This window comes from Rhinatrema bivittatum, chromosome 2 (genome assembly GCF_901001135.1).
Source record: "Rhinatrema bivittatum chromosome 2, aRhiBiv1.1, whole genome shotgun sequence".
Classification (NCBI taxonomy): Eukaryota; Metazoa; Chordata; class Amphibia; order Gymnophiona; family Rhinatrematidae; genus Rhinatrema; species Rhinatrema bivittatum.
The window spans coordinates 642,829,336-642,853,523 of NC_042616.1; the positions used below are offsets into that span (position 1 = coordinate 642,829,336).

The following is a 24,188-nucleotide window of genomic DNA, read 5'->3' on the forward strand; positions in this document are numbered from 1 at the left end:
ATCCCTTGTACCTGAAGACTGGAGGATAGCTAATGTAACCTCAATATTTAAAAAGGGCTCCAGGGGCGATCCAAGAAACTACAGATCAGTTAGCCTGACTTCAGTGCCAGAAAAAATAGTGGAAAGTGTTCTAAGCATCAAAATCACAGAACATATAGAAAGACATGGTTTAATGGAACAAAGTCAGCATGGCTTTACCCAAGGCAAGTCTTGCCTCACAAATCTGCTTCACTTTTTTGAAGAAGTTAATAAATATGTGGATAAAGGTAAACTGGTAGATGTAGTATACTTGGATTTTCAGAAGACGTTTGACAAAGTTCCTCATGAGAGGCTTCTAGGAAAAGTAAAAAGTCATGGTATAGGTGGCGATGTCCTTTCATAGATTACAAACTGGCTAAAAGACAGGAAACAGAGAGTAGGATTAAATGGACAATTTTCTCAGTGGAAGGGAGTGGGCAGTGTAGTGCCTCAGGGATCTGTATTGGGACCCTTACTTTTCAATATATTTATAAATGATCTGGAAAGAAATACGACGAGTGAGGTAATCAAATTTGCAGATGATACAAAATTGTTCAGAGCAGTTAAATCACAAGCAGATTGTTATAAATTGCAGGAAGACCTTGTGAGACTTGAAAATTGGGCATCAAAATGGCAGATGAAATTTAATGTGGATAAATGCAACGTGATGCATATAGGGAAAAATAACCCATGCTATAGTTACACAATGTTAGGTTCCATATTAAGTGCTACCACCCAAGAAAGATCTAGTCGTCAAAGTTGATAACACATTGAAATTGTCGGTTCAGTGTGCTGTGGCAGTCAAAAAAGCAAACAGAATGTTGGGAATTATTAGGTAGGGAATGGTGAATAAAACGGAAAATGTCATAATGCCTCTGTATCGCTCCATGGTGAGACCCCACCTTGAATACTGTGTACAATTCTGGTCGCCACATCTCAAAAAAGATATAATTGCGATGGAGAAGGTACAAAGAAGGGTGACCAAAATGATAAGGGGAATGGAACAGCTCCCCTATGAGGAAAGACTAAAGAGGTTAGGACTTTTCAGCTTGGAGAAGAGACGGCTGGGGGGGGGGGGGGGAGGGGATATGATAGAGGTGTTTAAAATCATGAGAGGTCTAGAACGGGTAGATGTGAATCGGTTATTTACTCTTTCGGATATTAGAAAGACTAGGGGGCACTCCATGAAGTTAGCATGTGACACATTTAAAACTAATTGGAGAAAGTTCTTTTTTACTCAATGCACAATTAAACTCTGGAATTTGTTGCCAGAGGATGTGGTTAGTGCAGTTAGTATAGCTGTGTTTAAAAAAGGATTGGATAAGTTCTTGGAGGAGAAGTCCATTACCTGCTATTAATTAAGTTGACTTAGAAAATAGACACTGCTATTACTAGCAACGGTAACATGGACTAGACTTAAGTTTTTGGGTACTTACCGGGTTCTTATGGCCTGGATTGGCCACTGTTGGAAACAGGATGCTGGGCTTGATGGACCCTTGGTCTGACCCAGTATGGCATGTTCTTATGTTCTTAACACTTTAACTCATCCATGCACACAAACCCCCACCCAACCAAAACATCACCTCCCCTAACCCAGCACAATTCCCCATGAACCCTGAGTCTTGTAGAAAACACCACAATAAATGTCCAATGCCAAGGTGGTTCTGCTCTCTTCGCGGAAGCTTTAGTATTCTCCCCACAAGGCTCCCAAGATCGGTACAACAAATTAGACATGAACAATTGAGTGGTGGAAGAAAACAAAAGCCTCTGCTGCGCAGAACAACACCAAACAAGAGAGCCAGTAGAATCAGGCATCATTGCAACACTCCACAGGATGCAGGCTTGGTCACCGACCACATTAAGCAGGTCATCAGGAAACTAAGAGCACCTGCAGGGCAGATCAAACAAAACTGCGAAGGGAAGGTGCAGGCACTCTTTACCTCCTCAACATGCTGTTGAAATGTAAAGTATCCATAGCAAAGGAAGAGTGTCCTGAGAGATGTGGGTGGGTTACCTAAAGCAGGCAGGTGCTGCTCCCAAATAGGGCAACCAGATTAATTAACAGATGAAAGAGACACAGTAATCCTTAAGAGTCCAAAAACGCCTTCGCTTCATTCACAGTAGTAAACATCTTCGTGTCCCCATTATGGAAAACTTTTAAACGGGCAGGAAACTGGAGAGAGAATCAATGTTTGTTATCTTCTTTGCCTCTGAGTCAGATAAAGCAGTATTTTATATATAGCGAAGGTCTCTTTTGTGGTCAACAGATACACATTTTTCTGAATGTGTCTATGGAAACTCAAGCAAGAACGAGATTATTTATTCATCTTTCATCGCGTGTTCTTAACTTGGGCACTTCCAATTTTCTAAAATTTCCCTGTAAACGTGTGGTAATTTATTGGGGGAATAAGTTTATTTTTACTGATCCTACCTATTTGGAGACCTTTTTCATAGACAAGATGGAGGGATAGCATTGTTTATTGAGAATTAGTGGAAGATAATGGTTAACTGTAGTTATGATTGACAGCCTTTTTTTCTTGTATTTGTTTATTTCTTACTCTATTGAATATACCCCTCTTTTGAGGACTTTTGATGTATTATAAAAATTGTTTGTTTTTCCTTATGTTGCAATATGGGTACTTTATTATTATTATTATTATTATTATTCATCTTTTCCTGATTTTATTTCCTGTTATGTGATTTAAAATCTAATAAAAATATGATTTAAAAATGTCATTATACAAATCTATGGTATACATATCTTGAAGATCGTGGAAGTTCTAGTTACCCTATTTATTTATTTATTTATTTAATTTATTTAACACTTTTTTATACCGACCTTCATAGTAATAACCATATCGGATCGGTTTACATAGAACAAGGGTATAACTGAAGCAATAAATAAAGTAATTAACAATAGAGGTGAATAAGGCAAAGTTACATTTAACAAGGAGTAAAAACTTGGAAGCTTAAATAGCTGGAAGAAAGGTAAAGGCAGGAGGTAATTATAACACAATACAATAAAGAATATGGGTTAAAGCTTAAGGTGCTTTAACCTGGAAGTGCCAGAGTCCATCGTTCAAGAGGATAGAAGATCATACGTCCAGGTGAGAATAATGACGATTAGTGATTGTCTGGAGGATCATCGAAGGCTTGGTGAAAGAGCCACGTCTTGAGTTTTTTCCTGAACGTTATGAGGCAGGGTTCTAATCTGAGGCTTGAAGGGATGTTATTCCCTTCAAGAGAACATGCTACAACTACAAAAGATTCAGAGAAGGGCAACAATTTTCATACAAAAAGACTTAAGCAACTAAAACTCTTCCACTCGGACTCTATGGGGAATTTGAGAGGTATATAAAATCATGAAAGATAGGGAAAATAGTAAATAGGAAACTTATTTATCAAAATAGAAGAACTAGAGATCACTAAACAATTAAGCAGAAAGTTAAAAAAAGAAAACAATGTGTACTTAACTCATGAAACTCATTTGCCAAGGGCACTATGGAGGCAAATAGGGTATCTGGGTTTATGAAAAAGATTAGATAAAATGTATGGCAGAAAGATTAGTTACAGGCTAGGAAATATAATAGTCAAGGATAGATATAACAGAAGTCAGCAGATAAGGATCATTTGTTCCACTCTACCTGGTTGCCCCTGCTCTAGTTAAGGATATCACCTAGCTGTCAGCAATACAAGCTTGTATAATTCCTTATCTTTTTAACTTTAGCTTGGAAATGTAGCCAAGTCAGCATGCAGCCCTTACTAGAAAGCTTGTTACCTCCCCCACTTATATCTATATGAAAGCTTTGCTACGATTTTGTTGGTAAACTTTGCTTCTTCTTCTCAGGAGCCCAATACAGATGTACCATCACACTATGCACATTGACTTTGTTTTCTTCCCTTTTTTTTGCCTTCATCACCCAAGATTCAATGCATGCCTAAACCATGACTGCTAGAACCTGGCAGGATATAGTAGTGAATGCTCAGAGACAGGATGCTGGGCTATATAGATATCAGATCCAGCCTGGCAATTTTTATGAGATGAAACAGAGAAGTTGACAGTGTTATAATTTTAGGTATCACTAGGGATGTGAATCGGGCTTCGGACGATTGAAAATATCGGACAATATTTTCAAAATAGTCAGAAATCGGGGGCTCCCGATAAGAGAACCCCATGATTTTGTTACTGGGGTTCTCTTATCGTTTTGGGGGAGGGCAGGAAAAACGGCACACCAAAACAATCCCTAAACCCACCCTGACCCTTTAAAACTGTTCCCTTAGCTTCCCCCACCCTCCCGAACCCCCCAAAAACTTTTTACAAGTACCTGGTGGTCCAGTGGGGATCCCGGGAGCCATCTCCCGCTCTCGGGCTGTCGGCTGCCACTAATCAAAATGGAGCCGATGACCCTTTGCCCTTACTATGTGACAGGGTATCCGTGCCATTGGCCGGCCCCTGTCATATGGTAGGAGCACTGGATGGCCCGCGCCATTTTTAAAGATGGCGCCGGCCATCCATTACATAGACAAGATCTTTCATCCCCAAGCCCAGCTCCCTCCTTTCCCCATTTCTGTAGATAACACTATTATTTTCTTGGTCCCCTCCACCCATAAGCTTGGAGTCATCTTCAAATTTCAATGGAAATGCAACATGAATCAGCCATAAAGCATAGGTGGTGTCATCAGATGGCGTCAACATGGAGTCAGCTCTCAGAGCTCAGAAAAGGTTACTGAGCATGCAAGGAGTTCCTGTACTTGCTCATTACCTTGTGAGACCCTCAGTCTTTTTTCCTCTGAGCTACTCCACAGACATGTCCCAGTTTCTCTCTTTCAATTTTTTGTTAAAAAAAAAAAAGTACAGAAAAGCCTAAGGCTAAGACTGCAGTCAGCAGTTTTCAAGCCTGAATTTATGGGTACCATATGGCCATCTATTATCGCTGCCTGGGCCCAAATCATTAGGGGTGTGCATTCGTTCCCTACGAATTGGCAATCCGCAACGTATAGGGCCATATTAGTGTTATTCGCGGGGAAGCGAAACGTATCGCGATTCCCCACAAATACAACAAATCTTCGCCAAATTATTCGGCCGTCTAAAGGAGCCAATTTATACAAACCCCCCACCCTCCTGACCCCCCCCAAGACTTACCAAAACTCCCTGGTGGTCCAGCGGGGGTCTGGGAGCCATCTCCTGCACTCACATCCTCGGTGCCAGCATTCAAAATGGCGCCAATAGCCTTTGACCTATGTCACAGGGGCTACCGGTGCCATTGGTCAGCCCCTGTCACATGGCCATCAGCGCCATCTTGTGCTCCTACCATGTGACAGGGGCTGACCAATGGCACCGGTAGCCCCTGTGACATAGTAAGGGCAAAGGCTATCGGCGCCATTTTGATTACTGGCAGCCGACGGCCCGAGTGCAGGAGATTGCTCCCGGACCCCTGCTGGACCACCAGGGAGTTTTGGTAAGTCTTGGGGGGGTCAGGGGGGTAGGGGGTTGTAGTTAATTTAATTTTAGCCTGGAAATGTATAAGAATTAACGTATAAACGTATCGGGGGGCCCCCTTGCCGAATGCAACGTATCTGCCCCCGACGAATCCGAATCCCGAATGCAATATATGGTGTCCCTCTGCACATCCCTACAAATCATGACTCCAACTGCTACAGCTGTGGTTGAATGCCCATGAAGGCTCAGCAGCATTGTGCCTAGAAAATACAGGCCCTGAGGGAAGTGCTGGCGAGTAACAGCCCAAATTCTCAGAGTAAAGCTAAGCAGCAGAGCTGCTCCTTATTCAGGAGTGAGACATTTAACTTTCTGTGCAAAAAGATGAGGCAGGATCCTTCCCCTTTCCGTTCCTGCAAGCAGGGAAAGGTGTCCCTCTTTGGCACCAATTGCTAGCTCCATTATAGGTCAGGGTTGAGTATGGTGTGCAAAACTGTGGCCTAGAGGAGGCTCTGAGAAGAGTAATTAAGTGACACAAGGGATCTCCTCCAGGGTGTTTCTCTTGGTACTGAGAGGTCAGTGCCATTAACGCAGGGCTCTGCTGGGATGGGCTCTTCATCAATGTAGAGGCAGTAAAAAGCTTCAGCAGCACAGGTGCCAACATCCTTTATGGAACATAAGACTTTCATGCTGCTTTCATCTGTTTTTCCTGGACCTGCCACCAAGTAGGTCACATTTCTAGAGTGCAGTTACCTCCCACTTAGACTACTGCAACCTGTCTCAAGTCTCTCTCAGCTACAATCTATTCAAAATTCAACTTTGTTTCTGCTAATATCACTATACCCACTCTCTTTCAAGTCACTACATTGGCTGCCTGTCTACTTCTGCATAAGGTTCAAGCTTCTCTTACCGTCATGTATATTTGTTCTATAGCTCCTCTTTACCTCTCTTTACCTCTCTTCCCTTATCTCTCCCTACATCCCTCCTCATGAATGAGGCTTCTTGGGTAAGTCACTCTTAACTATGCCTTTCTCCTCTATCGCCAACTCCAGATTCTATGATTTTCACCTTGCTGCGCCATACACCGGGAATAGACTTCCTGAGTCAGTACCGCATGCTCCCTCTCTGTCCTTATTCAAATCCACCCTGTGGGATAGCAAAGTAGCTTTCTTAGGCTGGAGGCAGGAACCACACTGACTCCACCCTTTCTTCTTATAGATTTCATTTTTATTACAATAATCAGTATATGAACAATGTAGACTGCTTACTTCCTGCAGTGTACCTCCAGCTTTTACCTCCTGACAGAAAGGTTTCAGGAGTTGACTTCTCCTGGAGATGCAAGGCTGCCTGTTCCCAGCTGGGCTCTGCATCTTATCCTGTCCAGCAGAGTTCCGCCCACAGTACTCTCTCCATCTATGGGTTTTAAGATAAACCAGCAAGATGCCTGGTCCCATACAAGTTAAAGGGGGCATGTAGGGCCTCTCCTTTACACACCTAGTAACCCACCTTTCTTAACAATTTTACATAATAACAAACTCCCAAAGCCTTTTATTGGTCCTGTTTGTCTTGAATAGATTGAAACTCTATGAAGAAGGGACTTTTTCTTTTGTGTATTTGCATACTGCTGCATGTCTAGTACCACTATAGAAATAAGTAGAAATAGGAGTAATTTCCATGCAAGCTAACCTGTAGTTAACCTAAGATCAGAAAAAACTGAACATTTTTCTTATAGACACAAAATAAAGAAACCCTTTAGTACATCTGGCTGTTAGTTCCTTATAAATGCTGATATAGATTTAAATGAAATACATATTACCTCAAAGTAATGAACTGCAGAATTGTTGCCTTTTTAAACTTCTTGTAAGGTTGCTCTGATCTGAGATGTAGATAAGAGCATGACCGCTCATTCTTTATTTGTTTTGAGAAGGCATACTAAGGTTAAGGATACCAACAGGAACATTTTCGTTTTTTTCCTTCTTATGCAATCAAAATGCAGAAAGATTGGGTGCTCTTCCAGTGGGATAAGAAACAAGTTCTTTTTGAAAATATGAAGTTCATCATTAGGCTGCATATTATCAGATTACTTCACAGGCCAGTGGGATGAACATTTCACTTTGTAGAAATTACTTTGATGTAATAAGACACAGTCAACTAGATACCACTCATATAACAAAGCTCTACAAAAACAAGTTCTTTAATGTACAATATAATAATACAGCAGTAACTTAGAAAGTTGTCAAAAGAAACATTTGGTCAAGTCATTGCACATATAATTAATTTAAAGAAGTTTGGTTTAAAATAAAAGTTTTCATTTAAATACTGAGGTGCAGGAACAAGGCAGTAAGGCACTTAGTATAGCAATTTCCAGAACAAGATTTGTCTGTCTTCTCCCCCTGTGATGATGCTACTGCATTGCTCATTCATCCATATGCATGTCACAGCACCTGGAAGAAAGGAGGAATTATAAAATATACCGTTCGCCAATATTTTACTATCATCAGTAAGGATCATGGGATGTAACCTTGAAAACAACTAAGTGGGTTATAGCAAGAGACAGAGTGTACATTAAAGAATTTTAATGTGCATCGCTGGTGTGTTGTTTTCAGCACTCAGGAAGTACGGTGAAACTCTTTAATGTGCACAGTGTAATGTGTACTTATACTTACAGGATGCCTCTGTCAACTGTTTTAGAAAAACAATGTTTAAATTAAAAAGGGAAATATATTTATACATAAGCTAGAAAAAAGTTTGTAGGCCATGCCACAAAACTGACAGATATTTAAGATGCAGTACATTTCATTTCATGATGATATAATTTAAATTTTTCCAAAGCATGAAAACCAACTCTGAAAATGTTTCCATGCTATGCTCCCATAACTGCCCAATGTAGGAGTGAAAATAAAAAAATCTCAGCTACTAAAAATGGAAAATTCCTGGTCAATGGAACACTCAGTGATGCTGAAAGCACTAATCCCATCTCATTATTCAGAGTTTTTAGTACAGTAGTTACAGTGTCTCTTCAGACACATCAGGTATTCCTCATGAATGCCTATAGTGTTGTGCTCCGCGGCCGGAGTCCCGGGGGAAGGCCCTGACTCGAGGCCCATCGCTCTGGCACGGGTCCCTGTGCTGCTCACCGCAGGGGGAGCCGTCCCTGCTCTCCCCCTCGCGGCGTCCAGCAGCGATTTCCTCTGTGGAGGAAATCCAAGATGGCCGCCGCCATCCTCCCTGACAGATTTAAAGGGACCTGATCCCTTTAACTAGCTTCAGCTGTTCTCTATCAGCTAGAGCAGGGGAAGTATAAAGGGCGGCTTCCTCTGCTCATTCCTTGACTTGGCAACTTCCTTGGTTAGTCAAGTCTGCTTGCTTCGGTGAGTTCTTGTGCTTTGGATCTTGTTCCTGTTTCGTCTGGTGTTCCTGGTTCCTGACTTCGGATTGGCTAGCGGTGATTCCTGGTATTGACTTCGGATTGGCAAGCGGTGATTCTCTGGTGTGTGACTTCGGACTGGCAAGTGGTGATCCCTCTGTGTGACCTCGGACTGGTGAGTGACGACCCTCTGGTACTTGACCTCGGACTCTTCTTGACCGTTCTCTCCAAGGGCCCGGCTAAGTCCCAGCGGCCCGGGTCCCTATGGGCTCCTCCCGGGGGGACCGCGGGCTTCCAGGGGTGAAGCTCCAGTCAGCCCTTGCACCGAACACTCGATCTCTCAAAGGGCCACCTAAGTCCCAGCGGTCCAGGTCCCTACGGGCTCCTCCTGGGGGGACCGCGGGCTTCCAGTTGCGAAGACACACTTCTCTTCAAACGTCTCAACTCCTCGTCTGCCTCCACAGTCACCTCTGTCTTCAGTGCCGAGGGTCAGCTGGCCACATCTTCTGCTCCTGCCTCGCCACCCGACGTGAGAACCTTTGGATCTTCCTCCTAGGTATTCCATACTCCCGTCGGCCCAAGGGTTCACAAGCCTTAGCATAACAGATTGCCAAGTCCATGGACCTGGCGGAGGAATCTGCCTGCCAGGCCATTCCCGGAATGGCCCAGCACCTGAAGGATCAGCAACAGACCCTCGATGCCCTGGTCTCTGCGGTGCAGGGTCTGACCCAACGCCTCGAGGCATTAGGGCCCATGAACCCTATGCTGCCATCCCCGCCAGGGCTCAAGGATGCCGCCCTACTCAGCCAGGCGCCGTCCAGGTCTCCGTGGGCGATCTGGGGCAAGTAACTCCCACACAACTCCCGGCGCCCTCTCGATATGCCGGAGATGCAAAGTTGTGTCGAGGATTCCTTAGCCAGTGCCAGGTCCGCTTTTCCTTGCTGCCTGCACAGTTTCCCAGCAACCTGGTCAAAACCAGCTCCATTATGTCCCTGCTCGATGGAAAGCCTCTGATCTGGGCCTCTCATCTGTGGAACAGAAGGGAACCTGTCTTCGAAAACTTGAGTCAGTTTCTGTCCACTTTCCGGCAGGTTTTTGATGAGCCCATCCGCAAACCCACTGCGGTCTCAGAATTGCTCAGATTGTGACAGGGTACTCGGACAGTGGCCGAATATGCAATGGAATTCCGCACCCTGGCCGCAGAGCTGAATTGGAGAGAAGATTGCCTTCACGGGATCTTCTTGGAAGGACTAGCCTCGCGCCTTCAGAATGAGCTAGCGGCGAAGGAACTCCCAGACGACCTCAATGGCATGATAGAATTGGCCAATCGAGTGGATCGTCGGATGAGGTTTCGCCTTCCGGTAGTAAAGGCAGCAAGAAGGCCCTCACCTTCTTCCAAGAGTGCATCAGAAGCCCTTCGAGCACCCGCCGAGGAGCCCATGGAGTTGGGTCATGGGAGAGTTTCTCCTCAAGAGCGTTGGCGGCGCATGAAGGAAGGGCTTTGCTTTTTTTGCGGCATAGCAGGCCATTGAATAGCCGCCTGCCCAGCACAACTGGAAAACTCCCGGGCCTAGGACCTGAAGGAGGTCTCTTCCTGGGCCGTACTTCACCCGCACCACCATTAAAGCTGCCAGTGACGTTAACCTCGGCGGATGGGGAGCTCCACACGCTAGCTCTAGTGGACTCCGGCGCCGGCAGCAATTTTATAATGAAAAGCCTGGTGGAACACTTAAAGATTCCACAAGTTCATCTCCCTGTTCCCATGGTCATCTCCTTGATCCAAGGGAAGCCCCTTCCAGAACAGGTGACACACACCACGATTCCCATCCAGCTGAGGGCTGGGGTACTCCATCAAGAGCAGAAGCCATTCTACGTTTTGGAGTATTCTAATCATCCGGTCGTCCTAGGCCTTACCTGGCTCCAGGAGCACGAGCCTCAGTTCGACTGGAAGACCTTACAGCTGTCTCGCTGGGGGCCGAATTGCCACAGCAATTGCCTCCAATCTGTGACTCCAGCTTCCTGCTCCATCGCCTATACCAGCCTTCCAGGCCTGCCGGCCCCCTATGCCTCGTAGGCGGATGTTTTCTCGAAACAACGAGCCGAGATACTTCCACCTCATCGATCCTTCGATTGTGCTATCAATCTCCTCCCAGGTATGGAACCTCCTCGAGGGCACACCTATGCCCTCTCACTGGCCGAGACCCAGGCCATGAAAGAATACATCGAGGAAAACCTGGAGAGAGGTTTCATTCGGAAATCTAAGTCTCCTACAGGGGCAGGATTCTTCTTTGTCGCAAAGGAGGACGGAAGCCTTCCCCCTTGTATTGACTATCGGGGTTTGAATGCCATAACGGTCAAGGACCGTTAGCCCTTGCCCCTCATCTCTGAGCTCTTTGACCGGCTACAAGGTGCGAGGATCTTTTCCAAGTTGGACCTTCGAGGGGTTTACAACCTCATCCGAATCAAGGAGGGTGATGAATGGAAGCCGAACTTCAACACCCGAGATGGTCACTATGAGTATTTGGTGATGCCGTTCGGGCTCTGTAATGCTCCCGCAGTATTCCAGAATACCATGAATGAGATACTCCACGATCTCTTGTACCAGTGCGTGGTCGTATACTTAGATGACATTTTGATTTTCTCCGTCACTCTGGCCACCCACCGCCAGCACGTCGTCCAAGTTTTACAATGCCTCAGGAAACAAATTGTATGCGAAGCTTTAAAAATGCCTTTTCGAACAGGAGTCTCTTCCCTTCCTGGGGTATATAGTCTCCAGTCAAGGATTCCGTATGGACCCTCAGAAGCTAAAAGCCATTCGGGAACGGCCACAGCCATCTGGACTAAAGGCACTCCAAAGGTTCCTGGGCTTCGCAAACTATTACCGGTCTTTTATTCCTCATTATGCGTCCATCGTGGCCCCGATGACAGCCCTGACCCGGAAAGGCGCGGACTCCAAGAATTGGCCTCTGCGAGCAGAGGCCGCCTTTCATCGTCTCAAGGAGGCGTTCATGCAACAACCATGCCTTCGGCATCCGGATCCGCAGCGGCCGTTTTTTATTGAAGTAGACGCATCCTCAGAAGGAGTAGGGGCCGTTCTGAGCCAGGCCTCCGAAGGCCATAAGCTACACCCGTGTGTCTTCCTTTCCTGCCAGTTCTCGCCAGCAGAGCAAAACTATGCCATAGGCGACAAGGAGTTCTTAGCTATCCAGGTAGCCTTAGAAGAGTGGCGCCCATGGCTAGAGGGGGCACAACACCAGTTCACCATCTACACCAACCATAAAAACTTAGAGTTCCTGCATCGGGCACAACGACTCAACCCACGACAACCCTGTTGGGCCCTATTCTTCACCCGCTTCAAATTTTATCCTCCGATACAGACCGGCCGGGAAGATGTCAAGGCTGACGCCCTATCACGGGTGTTTGAGTCCACGGAAGATTCCGATGAACTGCAGTTCATCATTGAGCCGTCACGCATCCTGCTATCCGCCACTACGACCATCCCACCCGGGAAAACTCTAGTTCCTCTGCATTTGCGGAAGCAAGCCCTAGCATGGGCTCATGATTCATGCTGTTCCGGGCACCCAGGACAATCCCGGACGTTTCAAACCTGCGCCGGTACTACTGGTGGCCAAAAATTAACAAAGATGTTCGAGCGTACGTGGAGTCCTGCCAGGCATGTGCCCGCCACAAAAGGATCCCCGGTTCAACTCCAGGCTTACTTCAGCCCTTATCTGCACCTTCAGAGCTGTGGACCCATGTGGCAACCGATTTCGTAGTTGATCTGCCACTATCCGGTGGCAACACGGTGATATGGGTGGTCGTGGACCGCTTTAGTAAAATGGCGCACTTTGTGCTGTTGCCAGGATTGCCATCTGCTCCACAGCTGGCCCAGCTGTTCGTCCAGCACATCTTCAGGCTACATGTCCTACCTAAATGCATCCTGTCGGATCGAGGGCCTCAATTTACTGCCAAGTTTTGGAGGGCCCTCTGCCAGAAGTTCGACGTCGCCTTAGACTACACGTTTGCTTACCACCCACAGACCAATGGTCTCGCAGAGAGAACCAACCAGACTCTGAAACAGTTCCTCTGCATTTACATCAATGAGAAACAGGATGACTGGACTAGCCTGCTACCCTGGGCCAAATTTGCTCTTAATTCTCATTGCTCGGCGGCTACTGGATCCTCCCCGTTCCAGATAGTATAGTATATGAGAAACAGCCACGTCCGCTGCTGCCTGTCCCCATCTCTGTGACGTCCCCAGTAGCCCAACTCTCTACAGATGAGCTACACCACCTGTGGATATCCACACAGCGCACCCTGATCAAAGCCAGTCAGGCGGCTAAGAGGTATGCTGACCAACGAAGAAGACCATACCCGCCTCTCAGGCCGGGCCAAAAGGTTTGGTTGAGCACACAGTTCATCCACCTGAAGCTACCATCAGCGCGACTAGCCCCACGTTTCATCGGGCCGTTTCCCATCATCCGGCAGGTGGGTGCTGTCTCGTATCAACTTCATCTTCCGCCTTCCCTTAAGATACACAACACGTTCCATGTGTCCCTCCTGAAGCCTCTAGTTTTATCATGGCCTTCCAGCGCGCCTCCGACTCCCCACCCTGTCGCCTCCAAGATGACCTCACCTATCAGGTCCGAGAGGTCTTAGATGTGAGGAAACACCGGAAGAAGTGGGAGTACCTGCTAGCATGGGAGGGCTTCGGTCCCAAAGAAAACTCCTGGGAGCCATTGGCTAACATCCTGGACCGGGATCTACTGGAGCAGTTCCATAGGGACCATCCGGCTAAACCCAGGCCTCCGGGGAGGCGCCCTAAAGAGGGGGGTATTGTTGTGCTCCGCGGCCGTGGTAGGCCACGACTGCGGTTCCCTACCTTGGCCGCGGCGGCTGCAGGAGTCCCGGGGGAAGGCCCTGACTCGAGGCCCGTCGCTCCGGCACGGGTCCCTGTGCTGATCACTGCAGGGGGAGCCGTCCCTGCTCCCCCCTCGCGGCATCCAGCAGCGATTTCTTCCACGGAGGAAATCCAAGATGGCCACCACCATTCTTAGCCACGAGGCCGTGCCTCCCTGACAGATTTAAAGGGACCTGATCCCTTTAACTAGCTTCAGCTGTTCTCTATCAGCTAGAGCAGGGGAAGTATAAAGGGAGGCTTCCTCTGCTCATTCCTTGACTTGGCAACTTCCTTGGTTAGTCAAGTCTGCTTGCTTCGGTGAGTTCTTGTGCTTTGGATCTTGTTCCTGTTTCATCTGGTGTTCCTGGTTTCTGACTTCGGATTGGCTAGTGGTGATTCCTGGTATTGACTTCGGATTGGCAAGCAGTGATTCTCTGGTGTGTGACTTTGGACTGGCAAGTGGTGATCCCTCGGTGTGTGACCTCAGACTGCTGAGCGATGACCCTCTGGCACTTGACCTCGGACTCTTCTTGACCGTTCTCTCAAAGGGCCCGCCTAAGTCCCAGCGGCCCGGGTCCCTACGGGCTCCTCCCGGGGGGACCGCGGGCTTCCAGGGGTGAAGCTCCAGTCAGCCCTTGCACCGAACACTCGACCTCTCAAAGGGCCACCTAAGTCCCAGCAGTCCGGATCCCTACGGGCTCCTCCTGGGGGGACCGCAGGCTTCCAGTGGCGAAGACATACTTCTTCTCTTCAAACGTCTCGACTCCTCATCTGCCTCCACAATCGCCTCTGTCTTCAGTGCCGAGGGTCAGCTGGTCACATCTTCTGCTCCTGCCTCGCCACCCAACGGGAGAACTTTCGGATCTTCCTCCTAGGTATTCCATCCTCCCGTCGGCCCAAGGGTTCACAAGCCTGAGCATAACACATAGATGCTTATAAGTAATGCTGGTATCTGGTACCCTAATTAATGAAACAGATTTTTTCCATTAAAAGCAAAGTTGCTTACCTGTAACAGATACTCTCCATAGACAGCAGGACAAATCAACTACACCAATGGGTGATGCCACAGATGGCACCAATGCAAAATGTACTCTAGTCTTGGAGCATGTGCAGGTGTTCCCATGCTGCTGCCACCACACAAGTCTCCTCAGTCATTTAACAAGCTAAGCTTCAACTCAGTGGAAAGGAGGGTGGAGCTGTGTGGATGATTTATTCTACCTGCTACGGAGAACACCTACTACAGGTAAGCAACTTTGCTTTCTCCTTGGACAAGTAAGACTAATTCTGCCACACAAGTGGGGATTCTCTAGCCGAAGGTTGCTCTAGAACATTTTCTTTTAGTTACTGGATGTATTACAACCTGATAAGTGAGAAGCTTTGAACCAAATACATTTTTAAGAACTATTTAGCCAAAGTTACAGTCTCTATGGGAATCTTGTTCTAGACAGTAATGTTTGGTAAGTGAGTGAATAGAGGGCCACATGGTAGCTTTACAGAGGTATTTTATGGATGCTGATCAGAGGTGAGCTACAGAAGCTGAAGATGAGCTCTTACTTTATCAGGAAGATGTAAGTCCAGTATGTTCAGAGCAGCAGAAAGCCAGGCAGAAAGTGCTCATTTCTTGACAGGTTTAGGATCATAAGAAATGAATAGCAGGGTTGATTTTCTGTAAGATTTGAACCCTTCTAGATAAACTTCTCAGTCTAGGGTTTTGTGTGTTTATTCTGCTTTATTGGAATGAGGTTTTGGAAAAACTCACTGGAAGTATAATGGACTTATTTAAATGAAACTGAGAAGCAACTTTAGATGGAAATTATGAATGAGTTCTTAATACTATTCTATAGTTGAAAATTTGAGTGAATAGTGCATCAACTACTAAGGCCTGAAGTTCATTTATTTTATGAGCTGAAGTGACTGGGCAGATTTTTAATCTTACATGCGTGGGGTACATTTATGCACGCTACCCAGCGCGCACAAATGTACACCCGAGAACTAGTGCAAAATGCCTCTGGAAGATGGATCTTTAAACTGCCCTGGATGTTAGTTTAATGACTTATCTGAAGCAATTGCACTGGCTGCCAGTACAAAAAAGGTTAGAATTCTTATTGTTAATATATTTTTTTAAAGCGGATGGAAAATCATTATTTATCTGCAAAATTGACATGTTATCAGCCAACAAGAACTTTATGGTCTTCTTCATTGTTGTTATTGGACATTCCAACAGTTTCAGAATGTCGATTACAAAGATTCAGAAACGGAAATTTTCTGTGAAAGGCCCTCAGTTCTGGAATAGTACTCCATTAAAAATAAGAGGAGAATTTAATTTTTGTAAGTGCAGGAAGAAACTTAAGCATTTCTTTTTAATCAAGCTTTCATTGATTGATATATATGTATTTGTATCTGATGATGTAAAATGTCTTACTGGTAGATTTTAAAACCCCTATGTGCGCCAAAGCTGGGAGATACATGCTAACTCGGCACAGCACATGCCGCGCGGATTTTAAAACCTGCGTGGGTACCCACATATCTCCCACTATGTGCACAAATCAAAAAAAAGCAAAAAAGGGGCAGGGTGTGGACAGGGTGTGGGTGGGTCATGGGTGAGTCACAGGCAGACCGAGTCTGTAAAATGAAGTCAGAGCGTAAGTATGTCACGCACAAGTGTGTGCTGGGTCCCCTACCGCATAATTCTATTTCTGCTATGGGTGGCATACAAGTCATGTAACAAAAAAAATAGGGTTTTAAGGATTGGGCTAATAGAGTAAAAGGAAGGCAAGTTAGCTAGGGAGATTAGGAAGTCCTCTCCTTTACTGGGACAAAATGGGAAAAAGGGCTATTCAGTCAGCACATTCCCTCCACTTACGTGCTCAAGGCAGCATTTGCACGCACATGCACGCATCAATATATATTTGTGAGCACATGCATGCGCGAGTAGCCAATTTTGTAACATGTGTGCATATATGCACATATATGCCTATATGTTATAAAAGCACTGTGTCCATGTACTCGCGCCAGCAAATGCGTGCACATGTGTGCCTGCTTGCGGGTCTTAAGATTCACCTCTTATGTAGTAGCATGTTTATACATGTTTTATACCTGGTGTATGTTGTCATATTTTCAATGCATTATTATGTGTCAGTTGAAATACGCACCGAATGTCAGAGATTCACAGAATACAAACAAACGAATAAATAAATAAATAAGCAAGCTACAAAGTATTTCCAACATGACGGTCATTCCCGCCTCACCGTGGACTGCCGTTGAGGGGAATAAACTTGTTCCTCTGGGTGATGCTGACAGTTGAAATGGAGGGGCTGAGGCTCTCTAAGCCAACATTCCCTAAGGCAACAAACAACACCCCCCCCCTCCCCCATTAACTGCGAGATAGGAGTAATTGACCATATCACAAACACACTGGATCCCGCTTCCTCAGCAAGGGCCACTCTAAAACTGAGTCTGACATAGGGCCTTGGGACCATCTCCACTGATTCACAGTACCCACCAGACCATTGAATCTCAAGAAGCCAGTCTGACAGGAAAATGGAGAGGGGAAGGGAGTTCAGGTCCTGAATCCAGCTATCATTAAAATTCCCATCAAGGCCAAGCAGCCAACTCCCTCTCTCCTGGTGCCTGTCTGGCTGACCACTTCTCTGGTTGTGACTGCAACAACTCATTTTTTTGTTCTTTTTTTTTTTATCAACAAAACTTTACTTAAATAATATGCTCTCATTTCTGGAGCTTAAGGGAGAACAAAAGAAAGAGAAAAAAGGGTGGGGTTCTCATGGAACTAACACCTGAGGAGACTGCCCCAGAGGCTACCTTGCTGAGCTCACCCACTCTCCCTGAGCTCCGCCAGGCCTCAAAGGGATCCTGCAAGCCTGCTAGCAGGATTTCTTCAATCTGGTCCACAAAACAGGGAGCCTAGCCAAAATCTACTTGAAAATGAAACTAGCTCTGAACTGTTTAAGAGTCCAGAATTCCTGCTCAACTAGGGAAAATAATTCAGAAACTGATGTCCTAGAAATGAGCTGAGGATTTGTTCTACCAAAGGAGGCCTGAGGCCTAAACCTGGGAGCTAAGTATCCTGCTGCACCTAATTTTTACAGCAGGGAAGGAGAGGCAGAGAGGAGACTCTTGCTCAGGGAATCCTATAGAGCACGTCTTCCCAAACCTGTCATGGGGACCCCACAGCCAGTTAGGTTTTCAGGATATCCACAATGAATATGCATGAGATACTTCTGCCTATCATGGAGACTCAGTATATGCAAATTTTACTCATGCATATTCATTGTGGATATTCTGAAAACCCAACTGGCTGTGGGGTCCCCAGGACAGGTTTGGGAAGCTCTGCAAAAGAGCTAAACCACCACTCCCTTGTCTAATCTAGGGCCTCTTTGGATTCTGAGAGCCTGTTAGAAAAACATGCACAGTTTTTTTATTGTTTTTTTTTTTTTTTTAAATCTGGGAGCCACTTATTTATTATTTATTTATTTATTTTATTTATTTAATGTCTCTTATATACCGATGTCCGTTTGCACATCGCATCGGTTCACAGTAAAACATGAACTTTATGGGCGAAGCCCTTACAAGGAACAGATAAATACAGTTAACTTTAGGGCATAGCCCTTAACAAAAACCAAGGAAGAAATACATTGGAGGGGGGTATTGATTTACATACTATAACCTATATATATGTATATATATATATATATATATAAATAACTATAAACATAAAATTATAACATTTCAAGGTACCAAAATCAGAGGCATTTCGTAATCCAATATTCAGGCCGAGTTCACAAATGTGGATTGGGGTTATCACTTACCAGACTTACTCAACCAGGGAACTATCCCAGGGTAACACTGAGGAGCCAAAAGCTAGGGCCCTCCCGACTAAGAAACAAATCACAAAAAACTGTTGCACTAGGAGCTGAGATCCTGCTCTACCAGGCAAAGCAGCCTGCAAGCTGTTGCCCTGGGAGCAAGCTTCACCAAGGACAAGGTCTGAAGACTAGAGAGCGGGGAGATTAAAACTCCTGCTGGAGAAAGATAAATACTGGCAATTGCCTATGCCGCATCATCCTAAGTACCAGCTATGATATCACAGAAAAAGATGTGCCTTCTGTCACCATCTCCACATGTCTGGACTGGTATAACAGGAAGATAAGGAAAATAATGTTTAGAAATCTTCAAGGCATACTGTCTTCACCATATCCGTGAACAGTCACTATACTACCCTTAAAAACACAAACTGAAAGGGGGATCCTATCAGCTTTCTGTTATGTAGCCGATATGTGACTACTTACTAGGATTTATTGATTGACTGAATCTTATAATCAGATTGGTCAATACATTTTCAGGAAATAGCAGCCTTGTAAGTAGCAGGGTAAGAAGTTGTCAGATTGTAATATATATGACCTGTGTACCTGAATGTGCTTGGATTCTTTCCATCACTTTTCCAGCAACTATGTCCCAGACTAGTAATTCGCCTGACTGGCTTCCAGATAAAACCGTGTTTCCATCCCAACAGAAGCACCTGGAATAAAAATTCAGCAGCAACAGCGTACTTTTCATATGACTTGATATAACATGCTATTGAAATTCATTATGTTAGAAATCATAAGAGCAAATCAATAATGAAGGTAAAGAAAATCCTAGCTTAATTCCTCACCTAGGCTGCCACAGAAAACATTATCAAAAAGCACTAATAATAGCAGAGATACCAAAAACCTGGGGTATTGAAACTGTGGATTTCTTTAAAGAGCTGAGCCGATAAGTTATTCACTGGAGAACTGAGAAAAATACAGTAAAATCCCCAATTTTGGATCACGATTTTTCAGCCAATCTCTGCTATACTGCATAGTGTTAAAGCCTCAGTTTCTTTTTGCTAGAAGCAAAGGATGGTAAAGGATGAAGATAAATAGACAGAAGTCATCCATTCTCCACTGCTCATCAAAGTTCAAAGATGCTTCTTTCTTCAGTTATCTTGCAGACAAACATGGCACAATAAATCTTTATCAGCCAAATTTAATGGGGATGACATTATTTTTAAAACATTTGTAAAATCTGTTTCAATGTAATAATAGTCACACTAACTGCTACTGTAGTTTAAAGCAAAGGTTGACTTTAAAGCAGTAATATTAATGAGATTCCTCAAACTATCAATTTTCATATTTATTGGCTTTTATCTTTGCCTCTCTTGGTCTTATTTCCCAAAGGCCAGATTTTAAAAGGCCTGCGCACGCATTTATGTGCACGTGGTTCCCCACGCGTGCACGTGGACACGGCTATTTTATAACACGCACACGTCGGCGTGCACGTGTTATAAAATACAATTCCCGTGCACACGTGTGCCAGATTTTAATGTCTGCAGGCGCATGTTTGGGTGGGTGGCCTCCTCTGCGCGCTGTTGGGGGGAGGGCTTTTTTTCAATTATGTGCAGCGATGCGATCGGGCTTCTTCCCTCCCAGTCTGTCCTACCCACCTAACCTTCCTCCCTTTTCCCCTCTCCACCACGACTCCAAAACTAGCCTAACTAACCCTTTTTTAAAAAATTTGTAACTTACCTGCTCTGATGAGTAGAAGTAGGTTATGAGCACCAGCTAGCTGCCAGCACGCGCTTCCCTGGGACAGCGTCTAATGGCGCTGTCCTGGCCCGCCCCCTGCCGCTCCCCACCCAGACCCTGCCCCCTGGCCTGCCCCTTTCATCTGGCCCAGCACTTCAGCGCGTAAGCCCCGAATTTTACACACGTGGGCCTTTAAAAATTTGGCCTTAAGTGTCCTTTTCTGTATTATTTACATTTTATATTGTTATATGCTTTGAAGTTGAAAAGCTATATATTTTTTTTTACTATGGCCCTGCCCACGTTCCAAACTTTGGTTCTCCGAATCTACTTTTCTGGTCATGCAATATTCATATTTTTCATGCACAAGTGCAATGTCTGCAGGAGATCTGGATAATGCTTAGCACAGCAGTGCCCCAACTTAAAGTAGGATCAAAACTGCTCTTGCTTAGCCACTCAGACCATTACAAATCCAATATTATCTCAAGTGAAATCTAAACAAATGCACAAGATTTGTTGCAATTGCAACCTCAATGATAAAAAAATGTTTAATGCACATTTTCCATGCAGTTTTAAAACCATAACCATGGCCGTATCTGTCAAACATTGCTTATTTATATAAAAGATGCATATAAATAAGTAGTAGCTTGGGATTTCTTGGCAAAGTGGCAATGAGATCACATTTTTGAGTACATATTCATATACATGGAGTATTCAGTTAAAGAACAGTGACTCTCTTGTTTAGTGGCATTGCAATACCTCTGTGGTTGCCCCGATGGTATAGATGAGATGAGCATTCCTGTTTGTACATCAGTCACTTTAAGGCAGCCATCTTCTCCTGTGCTGAGTATATGTCTGCTGTCTGTACAACAAATTGTTTTTTAAGCACCAAAAAAAACACTAGCATATGTCTTGTACTTGGAGAAAGTCCATCAAATTCCCATCTCCCACTGAGAGCAGAATGTTACAAAATAATATCTGAAAATTTTAGTTTCTGTGCTGCTTTTCATCCAAAGCACCTACTGCCATGCACATACATTAGGAGGATAACTTTGAAAATTGCTCGATTATGCCCATATATGCATGTATATAGATGAACAGTAATTTACTATTGTATTTTAAAACCTATGTGCAAATATGGGCAAGAAAATAAAAGAATATATATATGGGAATATATGCTAACATATTTAAAACCACGAGCTGCACAAGTTTAGACTTATCCAGATAAATGTTGATTTATCTAGCTAAGTAGTGGCATGTAGTCAGATAAGTCCGAAAAGCGCTACACAGACAGACTGGTAGTGCTTTTCAGACTTATCTGGCTATGTAGGCCTGCTGTTACTTAGTTGGATAAATTAAAATATAGCCAGATATATGCTGCTACTTATTTTAAATAAATTCAAATGTGTCCATCTAAGTAGAAGGAAAAGGGCTACTTAGTCGAATAAGTTGGAAATTAGCCAAATAAGTGTTCGCAACTCATATACCCGCGTATTTGTACTTCCAATTTTACAAGGATATGTGTGCAGATTTTAATCACATTAATGTAACATTTTTTCCCACTTAAGCTGGCATTTACACGCATAAGGGTATTAGACCCTTCTGACTCTTAAGTCTGAAGTTCACCCATTGCAATCAGGCCCTCTACTCTGTTATTTTTTCACTTTTATAATGTTTACAATATACTTATAACTGATATTGAGCAGAAGCAAATATACACAAGTAAAAACTTTCGAATGTCATTTTGGCAGATTTTAAAATAGCAAATTATGGGCCTCATTTTCCAATATCGCATTGGTAACGCATTAGGGGGCGTTACCAATGCAAATGAGGCTTCTTTCGTGCAGTGGGGAAACATCACGTGCGGCGTTGTTTTCGCCATTCGCGAAAACATTAGCGCCGCACACGATGTTTTCCCAGTGTGCGATGATTCTTTCAGTCTTTTATCGCGGTGCACGATATTTGCAGAGAGAGAGAGAGAGAGAGAGAGAGAGAGAGAGAGAGAGAGAGAGAGAGAGAGAGAGAGAGAGAGAGAGTGAGAGAGAGAGAGAGACTTACTATAGTGCCTATGCCCTACATAGGTATTTGAATCCCTATGGGAGGGCCACCTACTAACTCGGGGTGGGGATTAGGTATGAGCGTCGGGGGTTGGGGGCCACTTTCGCATTCCACATGAGACCTACGGACAGAACAGTGGTCTCTAGTGCAGATTCGCTGGCCGTCGGAGTGAGGACGCTCACTCCAAGAAGTGGTTTGGGCAACGTTCTCTCTACCTAGCTTGATGGACACTCTACCTGGGCTACAACATGCTAGTTGGAGAGAATGTTGCCCAAATCTCCTCTTGGAGTGAGCGTCCTCACTCCGACGGCCAGCAAATCTGCACTAGAGACCACTGTTCTGTCCGTAGGTCTCATGTGGAATGCGAAAGTGGCCCCCAACCCCCGACGCTCATACCTAATCCCCACCCCGAGTTAGTAGGTGGCCCTCCCATAGGGATTCAAATACCTATGTAGGGCATAGGCACTATAGTAAGGCGCTCTCTCTCTCACTCTCTCTCTCTCTCTCTCTCTCCCCCTTTCTGGCCCGTAGCGCAGTCCATAACGCAAATTTGAGGTTGTAGTTATTAGCCGCGATAAGAATAGATACAGGAAAAATAAAAAAGAGCAAAGCTTGAAAATGCTATGGGTTGTAGTTAGGGACCTTCCTTTTAGTTTTAATTTTATTTTCCCCAGGAATGTAATCAGTGTTTACTGCAACCAAGAAAAACAGGAGAAAGTCAGTGGAAAAAAGGAATTATTTTTTTTTTCCCACTGATTTCCTCCTATTTTTGTTGGTTACAGTAAACACAGATACATTCCAGGGGAAAATAAAATAAAACTGGAAATGAAGGTGCCTAGTTGCAACTCAGTTTTCTACTCCACATAAACAGAACAACAATGTCAAACCTGAAATGCTTTCAAGAGGCAGAGTGGGTCAGGAATAAAAGAGCAAAAAGGGAAGTATAGCGGGTAAAAAGGCTAGTTTGGAAAACGTATGGATTTCTAACTAGAATTTGCTTATTGCTCACTTTCAGCTGGATGTCAAATTTTGTTTTTTTTATTTTCCTTTTCATCTTAGATTTTACTGAAAAATGTGTATACCAATATAAGTACATTTTGTAACCTAGGGCCAAAATACTAAACTATGTTAATGGTAATGCAAGCATTTAACGTATCCTAAGAACACTTAACATGCATTATCTGGCTCATGTTAATGTTAACACAAAACCTATGCTAACAAGGTCATGAGATGCAAAAAATGCTAAACAGCTCATTACCTACTAGCACAATAAAAAATAACACACATTAAAATATTCAAACTATAACACAGACCCATTAACACAAAAACAACTACATCTCAAGGAGGTCTGCAATAATGGGTGTAACTTTAACATGAGACTCATTTACATGTCATTAAACAATGATTATAAAACACTGCATTAAAGGCTAATGTGATTGCAAGTTTACTAAATTGACCCCCTACAGAGCAAACATTACATCAATGCAAGTCAATATAATAAATAGTCCTATTTTCCATGTCTTATTCCTTTAGAAGGCATCTCTTATAAGTGTAATTCAAACTTTTAAAATACCTGCCAAATTTAGTTTAATATCCAAAGCTATTTTCTGTGCTACATGCGGACAAAATAAAAGTGTGCAGTATTTGAAGCTAAAAATTTTAGCTTCATTCTAGTCTATAATCAAAAACTAGTGAACCAACTTTTGTGAATTCAGCAGGCCGAGAAGGACCAGAAACGTGACATTTCCTGCCCCATTCTAAAAAGAGTGGCATGTCTTTGGTGAAAGGCAGCACAAGTGACTATCCCAGTTTCACACACAAGGAAGTTAAAACCATAAAAATGAC

The 24,188-nt window shown here is 44.4% G+C and overlaps 1 protein-coding gene across 1 annotated transcript in view; it reads right to left on the bottom strand.

Moving 5' to 3' along the window:
- Window positions 1-7,381: 7,381 nt before the first annotated feature.
- The window catches only part of NSMAF (neutral sphingomyelinase activation associated factor), a 267,295-nt gene continuing 250,488 nt past the window's right edge, over window positions 7,382-24,188 (bottom strand). The window contains exons 29-31 of the mRNA XM_029591349.1: window positions 21,045-21,147; window positions 19,149-19,258; window positions 7,382-7,899 (exon numbers count right to left, since the gene is read on the bottom strand). Coding sequence (XP_029447209.1) covers window positions 7,805-7,899; window positions 19,149-19,258; window positions 21,045-21,147 — 308 coding nt within the window. The 3' untranslated portion in view covers window positions 7,382-7,804. The remainder of the gene's footprint in view (window positions 7,900-19,148; window positions 19,259-21,044; window positions 21,148-24,188) is intronic.